Source organism: Chinchilla lanigera, unplaced genomic scaffold, assembly GCF_000276665.1.
Source record: "Chinchilla lanigera isolate Chin_1 unplaced genomic scaffold, ChiLan1.0 scaffold00004, whole genome shotgun sequence".
Lineage (NCBI taxonomy): Eukaryota > Metazoa > Chordata > Mammalia > Rodentia > Chinchillidae > Chinchilla > Chinchilla lanigera.
The window spans coordinates 32,751,394-32,765,119 of NW_004955405.1; the positions used below are offsets into that span (position 1 = coordinate 32,751,394).

The following is a 13,726-nucleotide window of genomic DNA, read 5'->3' on the forward strand; positions in this document are numbered from 1 at the left end:
TTAATAGCACCCTCTTTTATTTTTAAAAGTGTCCAGGTTAGGTTGATAAACTGCGGTTACCCTGTATACGTTATGAGGTTCTTGGAGATTACTCTAACTCATTCATAAGGTGAGGACAAGGAGACTTCCCTTTATAATATGACTCTCACTCACCAGAGCTCGCTGCTTAGTCTTGCTTAAGGAAGTTGTTGACACATCCCCTGACTTCCCTCCCATGTTGGTAGCACGTTTGTCAGCGGGAGACATATTTATTTTCTGCATTTTTTCCCAGTCACTGGAACGTAGGCCAAGAAGGGCGAATATACTCCCACCGAGACCCTGCTGGAGTTGTTGTTGGCATCTGAAACGTTCCTCCTTTATTTTTCTTTATTGCATGTGAAAGCTTACCCTGGATAGTCTAACACTCAAGAGAGACACTTCTTTTCTTTTTCCCTCAAAACTCAAGTTAACATCAACTACAAAATAAAAATGGAAGCAAAGATGTTTGCATCCTCGCTGGGTAACACTGCGTTCTTTCTGTTTCGTTCCTCAAATTAAAACCAAACCAAACCAGACCCCTGTTACTGACAGTGGCGGAACAAACTCCGGGCAGCGTTTTGAGTGTAAATTAAATTGAAGGAGGACTGTCTCAGGTATAATACAAATTTGGCATTCAGATGATTCCAGCGATTCTACGGTTTGTTCCAGTTGATTTCCTGAAAAGAATTTTCCTGCTCCTGTTGCACTCACTGTAATAACAAATCCTGCTTCCCAGAGCCGTGGTGGCTGGTCTGCCGCGGTGTTTGCTTGCCAGAGCTCTGCAAGGCGGAGGCATCTGTGCCAGCAGTTGACTGTTAGCATTCGTTCTTGTTAACATCAAGCAGATTTTAATCTAACGTGACAGTCATCTTAAAGTCATTTCTTACAAATAACCTCTGTAAGGCATCTCTTCTCCCCCTCATGGAACTTGAGTTTGTCTCTGGAACACAAGTGGTGGAGAAGCCCAGCCCTCGGGTCCTGGTTTTGTGGGGTGGGAGTGCGGGGAGGGAGGGCGGTAAGAACTTGGGGGTGGTGAATGGTCGTGCGTTCGGCACTTGAGGATAAGGGTGAAGCTCTTTCAGCTTGGTCAGTATAAGGAGGGAATTAATAATTTTCAACCAGAAATTCCCAAGCCCTCAGCTGGTAAACTGATTCCTGAGACAAGGCTACAAATGGATTAGTCAGGTCCCTTTAAACATCTGAGTCCTGCCGGGCCTGAGTGACCTGGATTCTATAGCAGCTTTACAGTTCACGTCTGCTAAAGCATTAGACAAAAGGAAACCAGACCTAGGAGCCTTCGGCTATTCTTTGGGTCATCCCAGAGTAATTTAAGCACCTATTTTTCACGATGTCATGTACAGCATCCTTGATTAGCTTACAGTTTTAGTATTCTTTAAATATTATGCATTAAATTTACATTTAGAAAGTCAAGTGTTCTAGCTGGAAATTCATTGAAGCATGATTTTACTTATTTTTTTTTAAAGAACTTACATTTATTTAGCGCCCGTTTCTGGAGGTCTGAGAGTGACGCTGGGGGTGTGAAGCTCCGGTGAGGGGCTCCCGGCTGCATCGCAAGGCGGCAGCAGCACGTGTGTGAGAGAGACCACAGGCGGGAGGCAAAGATACGCGGCGTGGGGTGGCTCACTCTCCCAGCAGCCGCTCTCGAGGGAACTAAGGGAACTGAGCCGTCCTGAGAGAACCCTGCTAATCCCTCCCCAGGCTGGCGGCCCCGTGACTTACGTATCCTCCCGAGAGACCCCATCACCTTGATACTATGACACCGGAGAGTTAGGCCTCCACGGGAACTGTGATGGGAGAAACCACGTTCAAAGCGCACCGCACGCTACCTACTCAGAGATCTAGAAGAAAGTAGAAGTTGCAGTTGGCCTCTCCCCGTCCTGGCGTACTCAGATGAGTTTGCTGCTCAGGGCTTTGTTTTGAAGGTTCTGACCACTGAATGCTCGTCTCTTTTTGTCTTTGCTTATTTTTCCCCATTCCCCTCCCCTACCTTCAGCCCTCTTTCTCCTTGCTGTTACACCCATGTTAATCGCAGCACAATTTGTAATAGCTAAATCCTGGAGACAACCCAAATGCCTATCAAGGGAGGAATGGATAAAAAAGATGTGGTTTTTTATTTAGTGGAGTACTACTCAACCACAAAGAAGGCTCCATTTGAGACACTTTTAGGTAAACGGATGCACTGTGAGGCCATACTCTTAAGTTAAATAAATCGAACGCACATGTGTAAATATCGCATTGTCTCTGATGTGAGAAACGAAAAATGCAACTAAGGACCGAAATGTATACCAGATATTATCAAGTAGGAAGACAGTGCCCAGACGGGAAGGGAACTAGGGAGGGGGGAAAGGGAAAGGAAGGAAGGAAAAGAAAAAAGTGAGAAAAGAAAAAAAAATGAAAAAGATTTTCCTTAATTTTTATGAGACAGTTACATGGTCATAAATTAACAAGCCATCAGTAAATAATAAGCTTCATAAAGGGATGGATCAAAGATTAACAAAAAACTTGTTTTCAAATAGAAATTTCATTACTTCCTGTGTAATGCAGGAGAATATTGAAATTCCTTCTTATTGGCACATAGAATCTTCATTTCCCATAGTTTAAGTTCATAAATATCTATGTAAATTTCACTATTTCATCACATTCTTTCTGTGAACTTCCCTGCTCTGGTCCCTGGGAATAGATGACAGTTGGGATAGGGTTTATATCTACAGAAAACTGCCATTTACTTTTTTTTTTTTTTTTTTTTTTAGAGGCAGGATTTTGCTATGCAGCTCAGGCTGGGCTTAAACTCACTTTATAGTCCAGGCTGGCCTTGAACTCACAGCAGTCCTTCTGCCTCAGCCTCCCAAGTGCTGGGATTATAGGTGTGTGCCATCACCCCCGGCTTATTTTTTAAAATAATTTAAAAATTAATTTCATGGGTATACTTTAGTTATACATAATGATCTTATTCTTCATAGGAAATTTGTACCTGTACACGATGTATTTTGATTCTTCTTTTTTTCCCCATGTCTCTCCCCTCTTTTCAACCCTTCTTCCCTTCCTTATTTACAAAAGCTTTGCTTCCACTTTTCCTTCTCTTTTTTTCTTTTCCCTTCCTTTCCCTCTTCCTCCTCCTCTCTTGTTCCTCTCCCCAGTTGAACATTTTCTTCCTATTTCTCAATATCTATTATACATTTTGGTCTTTATTTACCCTTTCAGTTTCTTACACCAGAGAAACAGTGTAATATTGAAACGTGTGTTTGATTTGTTTATTTAAGACTATGGTCTCAAGGTACACCCATTTACCTAAGAATGTCTCAAGTTTATCTTTCTTTATGGCAGAGTAGTACTCCATTTTCTAAAAAAAAAAAACAACCCACATCTTGGGCCAGGGATGTAGCTCAGTGGCACAAATGCATGCCTGGCAAGCACAAGGCCTGAGTTCAATTCCTAGTACACACAAAAAAAGTAGAATAAACATCCATAGCTTCTCTATCCATTCTTCCATTGATAGGCATTTGGAATCTAAATATTAAAACAAAAACACTAAATCTGCTGGGAGATAGAATAGACAGATCTCTTTAAGACATAGGTATAGGCAAAGACTTTATGAGCAGAACCACAATCACCTGGGAAATACTACAAAGAATCAACACTTGGGATCCCATCCTGTTAAAAAGCTTTAGCATAGCGAAAGAAACCACCAGCAGAGTGAAGAGGTAACCACAGAATGGGAAAAACATTTTGCCTTCTGTTTCTTAGACAAAGGTCCAATATCTACAATATATAAAGAACTCAGAAAATCAGATCTCCCAGATTTAAAAACCCAATCCAAAAAATGGGCATCTGAGATGAATACTCAGATGAAGAAGTAGAAATGGCAAATAAATATATGAAAACATGTTCAACGTCACTGGTCATTTGAGAGATGCAAATTAAAACAATGCTGAGATTCCATCTCACCCCAGAAAGAACGGCTATCATCAAGAAATCACCAACAACAAATGCTGGACGAACTGTGGAGAAAAATGAACTCTTCTCCACTGTTGGTGGGAGTGCAGACTGGTGCAACCACTGTGGAAATCAGTGTGGAGACTCCTCAAAAAACTAGGACTGGAGGCTCCATTTGACCCAGCTATTATCCTTCTTGGTATCTTCCTGAAAGAATTAAAAACATACCACAGCAATATAGGCATAATCATGTTATAGCAGTACAGTTTGTAAACACTCATTTTTATAGGCCTTATGGGTACCCTTCTTTGTTATTGCTGAATCCCTACTGTGTCCAGGTGCTGTGGGAAGGGCTTTGCGTACATAGCAATACCACAGTGTTACAAGAAGCGGTGTAATATTTACACGTGTGTTTACTTGCCATTTCTACTCCTTCGTCTGAGTATTCATCTCAGATGCCCATTTTTGGACTGGGTTTTTAAATTTGGGAACTGTTATCATCATTGTCATTAACGAATGAATGTCTACCAACTATCAAGGATAGTGCTAAGTGCTTTCTTGAATTACCTCCTTTAATCTTCCTATCACTACATTGAGAAAGGCACTGTTATTACCCCCCCCTCCCCATAGATGGGGATGCTGAGCCTGAGAAAACGTCCTTGATTCAAGATTGTACATCAGCTTAGAGGTGTACTGAGGCCAGAGCCAGCGAGACATTGTAGTACCACTCATGTTCATTAGAATAATGCCTTAGGTGGGCCTGGTGGTGCGCACCTATAATCCCAGCACTTGGGAGGCTGAGGCAGGAGGATTGTTGTGAGTTTGAGACCCACCTGGGCTACATAAAGAGCTTAAGGCCAGCCTGAACTACATAGTGAGATCCTGTCTCAAAAAGACACACACACACAAAAAGCCTGTCTGCTTACTACATTGACTCTTGTCATGATCCATCCTCTTGGGGGGAGCTATGTGGGAGGGGTTGATCTTTTCTCATATCACCCTATATTCCTAAAGAGACCCTGAAGACCTATACTAACGAGGGGCTTTTCCTTGAATGGGGACTCAGGCAGGACCCTGGCTTAAATTTTAGGACTGCGTGGAGGTCTGATATCAGAAACTTTCTTTAAATAAACACAGCAACATTGCTTTTGCTTATGGAATAATCTGGTTTCTCCTGGGGCATCTAAAACCATAGTGTAAGACTCAGCGAACATTAGCGAACACAGTGGAATCCATTTATTCTAAACAAACAAAAAACCAACCCCCCCAATAAACCTATTGATTTCTGTTCTGTTTTACTATAAAAATGGAGTAACTTGGTAAAATATTTAGCGTGAACAATTAGTGTTAAATTATTCCACATCTTTATATAAATTTTAAATTGACTTTGGAACTGGTTGTGTCATTTTCCTCAGTGCAGGCAGATTTATGTGGGGCTGCAGTGCCATCTTGTGGCTGAGCTCATGAATTATTTTTCTTAGTGACGCCTGAAGCACTCTTGGGCCCATATTTTGGGTACAGATAGAATGTGGTTTTTCAAATAATCTCCCCTTCCTCCTCCCTTCCTTTGTCCTTCCCTCCTTCTCTTCTTCCTTTCCAGCACTCTACCCTGGAGCTACATCCCCACCTCTAAAGTTTGTTGGTTTTTTTTTTAATGAATAGGATTGCTATATCCCGTGATTTTTCTGTTGATAGACATAATTACCACCGTCCTTTAGATGTAAGGAAAAATGCCACACCTTGAGTTATTTGGGGCTATGGCTTCACATCTTCCGCCTTGAAAGATGGTTTTCCAGGATCGCGAGTGTTTCTGGCGAGCTTCTCCCCTTTGTCGAGGCTGCCCCGTGTAGCGGAAGGAATCTGCACTTGGCAGTCCGAAGACCTGAATTCCAGCCCCGGCTTTATTGCTGAGAAGCAGTTCAGCCTCTTGCAGTCAGGTTAGGTTAATTGTAAAATCCCTTCTGGCATGAAAATCTGTGATTTTCTTTCATTCCAAAGGCAATCCCAAAGGTATTGGGAGTAACTGTGAAGTGAAGCTGTTTTTATTTTGAATTGCAAAAGTTCTAATACCGCCAGTCCTGAGGGGTTTTGGAAAGACACGGGAAGTCCCACAAACTGCAAGCATCCAAATGCAAAAATCCAAAGCAGGGGTTGCAGGAAAGCCGTGGAGGTTTTGGTGGCTGTTAGTTTCGCATCTGTGCGCAGTATGGCCCGGCTAGCAACATCCACCGCGCCAGCAGTGGTAGCCAAAGTTTAGCAGAGATGCGGAGTCCAGGAGCTGAGATAGAAAGTCTTACACTCACAAGGGACATTGACAACCAGAGTGAAGCTCCAGAAGACCAAGCGGCTGGAACATCGAAGCATTTAACACTTAATCCCCCCGCAGCCCTGTTAGATGGTTCCTGTTAGCCCGTGTGGCAAACAGAGAGCCCGAGGCCCATGGAGGTTCAGGGCTGCTACCCTGACGTATTGGCCGCAGGGAGCCGCGGATGTGTTCGGAGCTCAAGGATGTCGCAACCCAGTTTATGTGTGGGAAGATGACCCTAGGGGGTTCGGGTACATAGTGAGGTGTAGAGGAACAGAGAGGGCGAAAGCAAAGAGGTCTCCTCCTGGTCCAGGGAGCCGTGAGCACGGCGGGCGTAGCTGTGCATAGACTCAGGAACCTGACATTCTGAAGTATTTAACTCTCAGGTTCTTGTGTTCACCCCAGCAGTATTTCTTATAATTAAATGTAGGACATAGACCAAATGTCCTCTTTCTTGTATTAAACCAAGTGAAAAGTAATAGAGTCCAATAAACTTTTTTTTTTTTTTTTTGGCATTGGAAATTGAACTCAGAGCCTCACCCTTGCCAGGCAGGTGCTGTGCCTCTGAGCTAAATCCCCAGCCCTCTGATAAACTTTTGAGCTTTTGGAATAATTTTGTGGAGAGGATAAAGACTGAAAAAGCCGGCTATAGAATCCACGTCATCCAAGCAGTTCCCCATCTAGGGTTTGTGGGGAGAATATGTCAAGAAAGAACCACCAGTGGATTTGTGGGGAAGAGCTGTTCAGCTAGCAGAGCACAGGTGGCATTAGGTATGCTGCTGTGGGCAGGGCAGTGATGGTGCGACCCTTCTCACACCATTTTGTTTCAAGTTGTACCTTGGGAGTAATTATGTAAGTGACATGCTCCGCTAGAGTGTATTCTCTGTGTGCCAAACACCACACCTGCATATCCATAGCAGCATTGCTGGGATGTGATAAAATACCCATTTTACAGATGAGAAAGTGGAGGTCTAGAGAGGTGAAACTGAGCCAAAAACCTAGGTTTGATTCCAGTCTTTGTTCTACTATGTGTTACAGGCCTTGGTGGTCAACCTTTTCTGTTTTCTTTCTTTTTTTTTTGTACCTGGAATCGAACACAAGACCTTGCAATTGCCAGGCAGGTGCTGTGCCACTGAGCTCTATCCCCGGCAACTTTTCTATTTTCCCTGCTGTCCTCTATCAGAGTAACACACTGGTTCCAGGCCAACTCCTAACCATCCTATCATTGGATGTCAGACTTTGAACCACCACTGACACCTGAGAAGTATTAAGAAAAATGAGCTCAGCTACTGAATGATTGTAAGAGTTAGGAAGGATGGTACTCTAAAAAGGCTAAGTTTACCTGAATTATTATTTTACTGTGCGTGTGTATATGCTATTTTGGGTATAAGGAAGCAGCAGTGTCGTGTTCAGTGTCATCACTGTTAGCTTACAATGAACAGGAATCAGTCCAGCTGTGCCTCTGCCCCCAGGCCTTGGAATACCTGCTGTGGGCCAGCGTGTGCATGGAGTCCTCCGTCCCGCTCCTGGCCGTCAGGTACCTGACCTGGAGGGCCACCCTCTACACTGCTGTGTGCCAGTGCTACTACGACTCCCAAGACAGTCTCCACGGGGAGGTACGTGGCTCTTCCACCTTCAGGATTCGATGTCCGGGATGCAGCTGGCTGTCCATTTTCTTCGTTACATGCCCTCAGGGAACAAAGAACAAAGCAGAACAACAGGAAAAAGATCCAAGAATTGATATGAAACAAAGACAAGAATTGTTACTATTTTTGGTACCAGGAGTTGAACTCAGGACCTTGCGTTTGCCAGGCAGGCGCTGTGCCCCTGAGCTATCTCCCTAGGATTCTTTATTAGAAGAAATATGCTGGCTTTTTCCTTCTGTTGATTTCTTGCTGTACTTTAGCTCTTTCCTTTGTCCCCTGTTAACTTCCACCCCTGTAGCTTCCCTCCCGAATATGATTTGTGGTATCTTTTCTTCCTCATTTTGTCCTCCTCAGCTACCTTACTTCCCTGTTTTATTTTGTACGATGGGCCACCTATCATGCATGTCTTTCGTTTTTTCTCTGCCTCCAACCCCATTTGCTATATTCTGTTTCCTATTTTCCTCTTTCTGTACATGTCTTTGAGGTTAAATACTTGAAATCCGCCTTCACTTGCTTTGGGCTTCTACTGGTTTGCACGGCCTCTCTGTGTACTTAACAAGAGGAAGCCCGGTGGTACCGTGCTTGCTCCAGGTCAGGGGTTCCATCTCCCAGCACTGCAAAAAGACAAAAAAAGAATTAAAAAAAAAAAAAATAAAGAAGTACTCTGTCCATGGTACGTGCTAATGGCTTGGTCAGCATGGGGTGTTGTTGGAAATTAGAAGTCAGCTCCCCTTCCTCCGGGCTGACACGCCCTTGACCTGGGGCGCATGGCTTGGTAAGTGCAGTGCAGGTTGGGTTTCAGCCCTTACTCAATGCCTTGGTTGGGAGTCTTGGGTGGTCTACAGCTTTTACAGCCACATGAACACCTGGTCAGATATTGTTCCCAACCAGAAACACATCTTCTTACCTATTAATAGCTCTTTAGTATGTCTAGGTTTCCCTGCCCTTTTTTTTTTTTTTTTTCTGAGACAGAGTCTCTCTATGTAGTTTAGGCTGGCCTTGAAATCACTTATGTAGCCTAGGCTGGCCTAAAACTCATGGCGATCTTCCTGCCTCAGCCTCCTGAGTGCTGAGATTACAGGTGTGTGCCACCAAGCCCAGCTGGATTAATTCTGAAGAGTTGGCCAGTAGTGGTTCAAGGCCGAGGAATAGCTGAATTCAGCTCTCCTGGGATACTCCCATTGTCCAAGATACATTCTAGAAACTACTTACCATGTACGTAGTTAGTATTCTAAAGGTGGGGCATTTTGTTTTATAGTCAAGTTATGAGGGAGTTGAACACTTACGAGGTTTTGACCTTTTGAGCCCTGTCGGGATTCTCCCTTACTGGAAAATTTAACCCTTTGTACACGTCCATATAGCAATTGGTCTGGAAGCATTTTCATTAAAATTTTAGAAATTATAATAAAATATTTCAAAGAAATGGTAAAATAACTGGTATGAACCCTTGTTATAGAGCACTCAGTAGCTCCTTTAAACTCTTGTTCTTATTGATGGAGAATAATAAGGATAGAGATACAGTTAAACAAGCAAGCCTGTCTTCTCTTTTCCCTTCCTCGGATATTTATTACATACTTCCTGTATGTTGGAAATTGGAGACAAAGGTGAAGTAGGCTAAGGACCTCACAATGTAACGGACAATGTGAACAGCTGAATAGTTACACGGCTTGTTTTACTAGGGACGTTAGGATTGGAGACGAATGTCTGAGGGTAGGATGGGGTGTGTGCACATGTGTGCGTGTGTGTGTGTGCGTGTGTGTGTGTGCGCGCACGCCATACCTGTATGCAGAGCCAGAGAGGAGACGATCTGGAGCCAAACAGTTTATTATTTAGATCTATAGAATTTCCTTATACAAGGAAACGATAGCCGGGGTAGTGACTGTGTTACAGATTCAGCCGACCAGCCTTCAGTATAATTTACAGCTTAAATCAGAAGTCTAGCCCAACAAAACATACTGTCTTTATGCATTTTTAATCTCTATATTCTAACTTCTTACAAATTAAATTTATTTTAAATGCACACAGGCGTTTGCTCGGCGTGCTTTAGCTAAAATTGATGAGTTGAGGCAACTGGAGTTAATGAGTTCTTCACAGTCCCAGGAAGAATCCAGAAGACATTATAGAGAGGCCACGATAAAGGTATAAAAATTGCATGAGCTGAAAGATGTACTGCTCTCCCCGAGTGATTAAGTACTTCATCTTGGTGCTGAGAAGCGTGTCTCAGTGTTGCTTCACCTGTGATTCTTCTTTTTGAGGCAGATGGCAGTGATGATCTTCAAGAGAGGAGTATTTGAATCTAGAAGAAAAAGCAAAGCTTATTTTAGACCAAAGATAAGAGTTAACCTCAAGGAAGCACAGAGCGTAAGTCCTCTCTATGTGTGTTATTCTGCAGTATATTCGTGTTATCCTTCCGGGTCTCTTGAGCCTCGTCACTAAAGAAAGATTAAATCATGCTCCTGATTTGCTTGAACAATTGGGCAAGCAGAGAGGAGAAGGTTTTCCCGGTTCCAGTCTGGCCTCATTTCATCCTTTTCCGTAAGCTTTTTGTGCTTTTATCACAGTCCCAGCTATGTAGTAGTGAGGGACAAATGGCGGAGGAGTGGCCGGGGAGAGGCTGAAGGAGCCGCCCTTGCAAGCGAGCAGGCTGAGGCAGGCGGGCACAGCCCTACGCGCACAAGCCAGCACCTCGGGTGGCTAAAGACCATTTGTTTCCCAGTGGAGTGAGATGCTAGGAGGCCCACTGGAGGGCTTGGCTGGAGACAGCAGCTCAGGGGCAGGCTGGGAAGCAGCCCTCACTTGAGAAGGAATAGTCTCTGCTGGAGGCGCAAGCGAGCGCTCAGGGCCTCACCGGAGCTGTGCTGTACTGTGGGGAAGTGGCATGGCGTAACCAGTCACAGTCCCCTCCTAGCTACCAGCAGATTTGGCCAACTGCTCCAGGGACTACGCCTGGGAAGGGAGGGAGACCAATTTGTGCCATGGGAATACTCCTCCCTCCCTCCCTCCTGCCTCCTCCTCCTCCGCCCACTGCCCCCGTTTGCCTTCCTGAGCTCGGCATCCTTCATGGCCCAGTTCTGTGCCTCCTTGACGCCATCCCTGGCTGCTCTAGATGGCCTTGAATTCTCCTGTGTGGGCTCCTGCGTGGAGGCTGAAATGAAAAGTTATGGGGCAGGAGATGAGCAGTTTCTCACAGAGGAGTTTCGGAACCTCAGCAGCTGGGAGGGATTTTGAAAATCCCCAGGTCCTTGCATACTGCAGATGCTGACAGGGAAGTTGGGAGCGTTCACAGTACTGGCGCAGGGTCACCAGCCAGCTGCGGGCAGAACTGGCCCGGGAAGCTGCAGTCCGGGTCCAGTGCTTGCTTACTGCTCCAGGGACAGCGTCCTCTCTTCTCAGTTCCCTTTCAGACTTTACCAATAATTTTTTCTTCTTTTAAATACATCATGATGTGGAAATACAAATATTTTTGCATATAACGCCATTCCATTGCTAGTCAGTGCAGCTACGTTGACTCCTAAGCCTGGAAGTACACCGTGTGTATCCCTTCTCCACCACGTCTCATACTGACCAGTGGGATATGATTGGTAACTTAGCGACGCATAGGAAATTCCTCAGATGAAGGTTGAACCAACGGCATCTGATCTGGTTGAGTAGTAATGCTGTCACCTTCATAAGAGGGCAGGGGCTAATTTTTTTCCCCATCAGCAGTTTTTTCTAAGAGTAAACAAAATTGAAATATCCAAAGCTGCAAGATTGTCATTGCTTACTTTTTTTTTTTTTTGTGGAGGATTTATGGTCACCTGTTAGCAAAGTTAAATATATTTTTTAAAAAATGTGTAAAATTCCAGGTAAATTTATATGAAAGCTCATTTATTTCTTGTTTCCCTTAAGGTAATTATTGTATGAAAAGTTCTTACAGTGTATTTTTCTAGGAAAATACTGTAATGTCTTAATGGGCAGTTTTTGCAGAGCTTAATTAGCATGATCTTTTTATAATGTCATTATATTAACTTGACATGCTTTACGTGTTCTACTAGTATGTATGAAATAATTTTTTTATGTTTCCCCAAAATAAAATAATTGATATTCATTAAATCTTTTCTAGAACATTCTGTGTTTATAAGTTCTAACTTACAATATGTAAATCATTTTGACTTTGAGAAGATTCTTTAAAGGACTACTAATTGACATACCTAATAATCAACCACTTATTGATTTATATATATATAGATATATATGTAGTATCAGGAGTTGAACTCATGACCTTGCACTTGCCAGGCAAGTGCTGTGCTACTGAGCTATATCCCCAGCCCTCAGTAAATATTTTTAAAGTAGCTACTGTTTGAACAAGGTAGATGAAGTACGTTTTTGTGGTGTGCAAACTGCATAATAAATAAATTAACAAAATAACTGTATCTTTGATAAGTTTAAGAGGGAAAGGATGGTGGGGATTAAATGAGTTAAACACAAAGCCCTTCAGAGTTTCTGGGCCCCTAGTAAACAGCTGCTGTGCTTGTTTATTTTTTATTCATTCATTCAGCCATTGTGTATTGACTGCCTAGTTTTGTTTTTAAGTATAGTGGCATATAGAAAAGCCTGAGGTACAGTGCTGGACTTCTTAAATGACCTTGGACTAATGAGCAGGATTTGGCCAGACAGGGAAAAGAGGACGAAACATCGTAAGTAAAGGATCAGAGGGCTGAGGATATGGCTCAGCGGCATAGCGCCCGCCTGGCAAGCACAAGGTCCTGAGTTCCAGTCCTGGTACCCTCCCAATAAATAAATAAATAAAAGGATCAGAGTATGGTCATCATTTGGAAGCCAAAGCCAAGTTTGTTGGGGACAGTGAGGAACACAGCTTGGGGTAGGTGTGTGTTATGCTGGAGAATTAGCACAGAAATCTCATAGAGTCCTTATCTAGGAGATCACACCATTTAGCGGTGGAACAAATTGTATGGGTGTGTCAATTAGATTGGCATCTGTCCTGACATTTTACAAAATGGTATAATACACCGTATTATATGTAGGCAGTATACGTACTGCAGTTAAGTCTAATTTTTTTTAGTCTAATATTTTTATATCCGTTATTTTACTTGTTTCTGAATTTTTTTCCAATTATAAATGTGCCGCATGTTTAGGTATGCTATTTTTCCTTTCCTTTATTTCCTGTAGATTAAATTGAAATTATACAATTATTCAACTCAAGAATACGAATGTTGTTATTTTTTGGCACGTGTTACCTAATTGATTTCCAGCACGGATGCTCCTGTTTCCAAATTGGTAGCCTGCCTGTCTCAATTGTGTCACAAGCTATTATTCTGATACTATTTGTTTAAACATACTTTGTTAATTCAGCTAATAAATTTTTTTAAACTTATTTTTGCTAATTTAGTTTTAAAAAAATCACTTTATTTCTTTGATTCACCTCTCCTTTATATTTGTGCATTACTCTTTTCTATTTCCTTTTTTGTGAGTTATCTTTTAGCCTTTGACCATTTATCTAGTGGAGATTTTAATTTTTAAAATATATTGAATGAACTCATTATTTTGATAGACATTGCTATTGTGCTTGTCATATTTGACAATCCATTGTTTTTAGTGCTTTAATTTTAATTTTTTATAGGTCTTTTAAATATTTATATTTTAAAATTCTTTATTGAGTATTCATCTATAGCTCTGATAAATATTTCAGTCTCTTTTTCTTTTACTAATTTTTCAATAATATTCTTGTAAAAATATCTTGGTCTTTTTAACAGTTGTGAGAAATGACCAGTTTTGGGGAATACTTACAATTATTAGAAAGTTC

General features: G+C 42.5%; 1 protein-coding gene across 5 annotated transcripts in view; it reads left to right on the top strand.

The window, feature by feature from the left end:
- Cfap54 (cilia and flagella associated 54) overlaps nucleotides 1-13,726 on the top strand; it is a 308,158-nt gene that overhangs the window by 22,939 nt on the left and 271,493 nt on the right. For all 5 annotated transcript variants that reach the window (XM_013518543.1, XM_013518547.1, XM_013518536.1 and 2 more), the window contains exons 6-8: nucleotides 7,750-7,893; nucleotides 9,949-10,062; nucleotides 10,183-10,284. In XM_013518543.1, coding sequence (XP_013373997.1) covers nucleotides 7,750-7,893; nucleotides 9,949-10,062; nucleotides 10,183-10,284 — 360 coding nt within the window. The remainder of the gene's footprint in view (nucleotides 1-7,749; nucleotides 7,894-9,948; nucleotides 10,063-10,182; nucleotides 10,285-13,726) is intronic.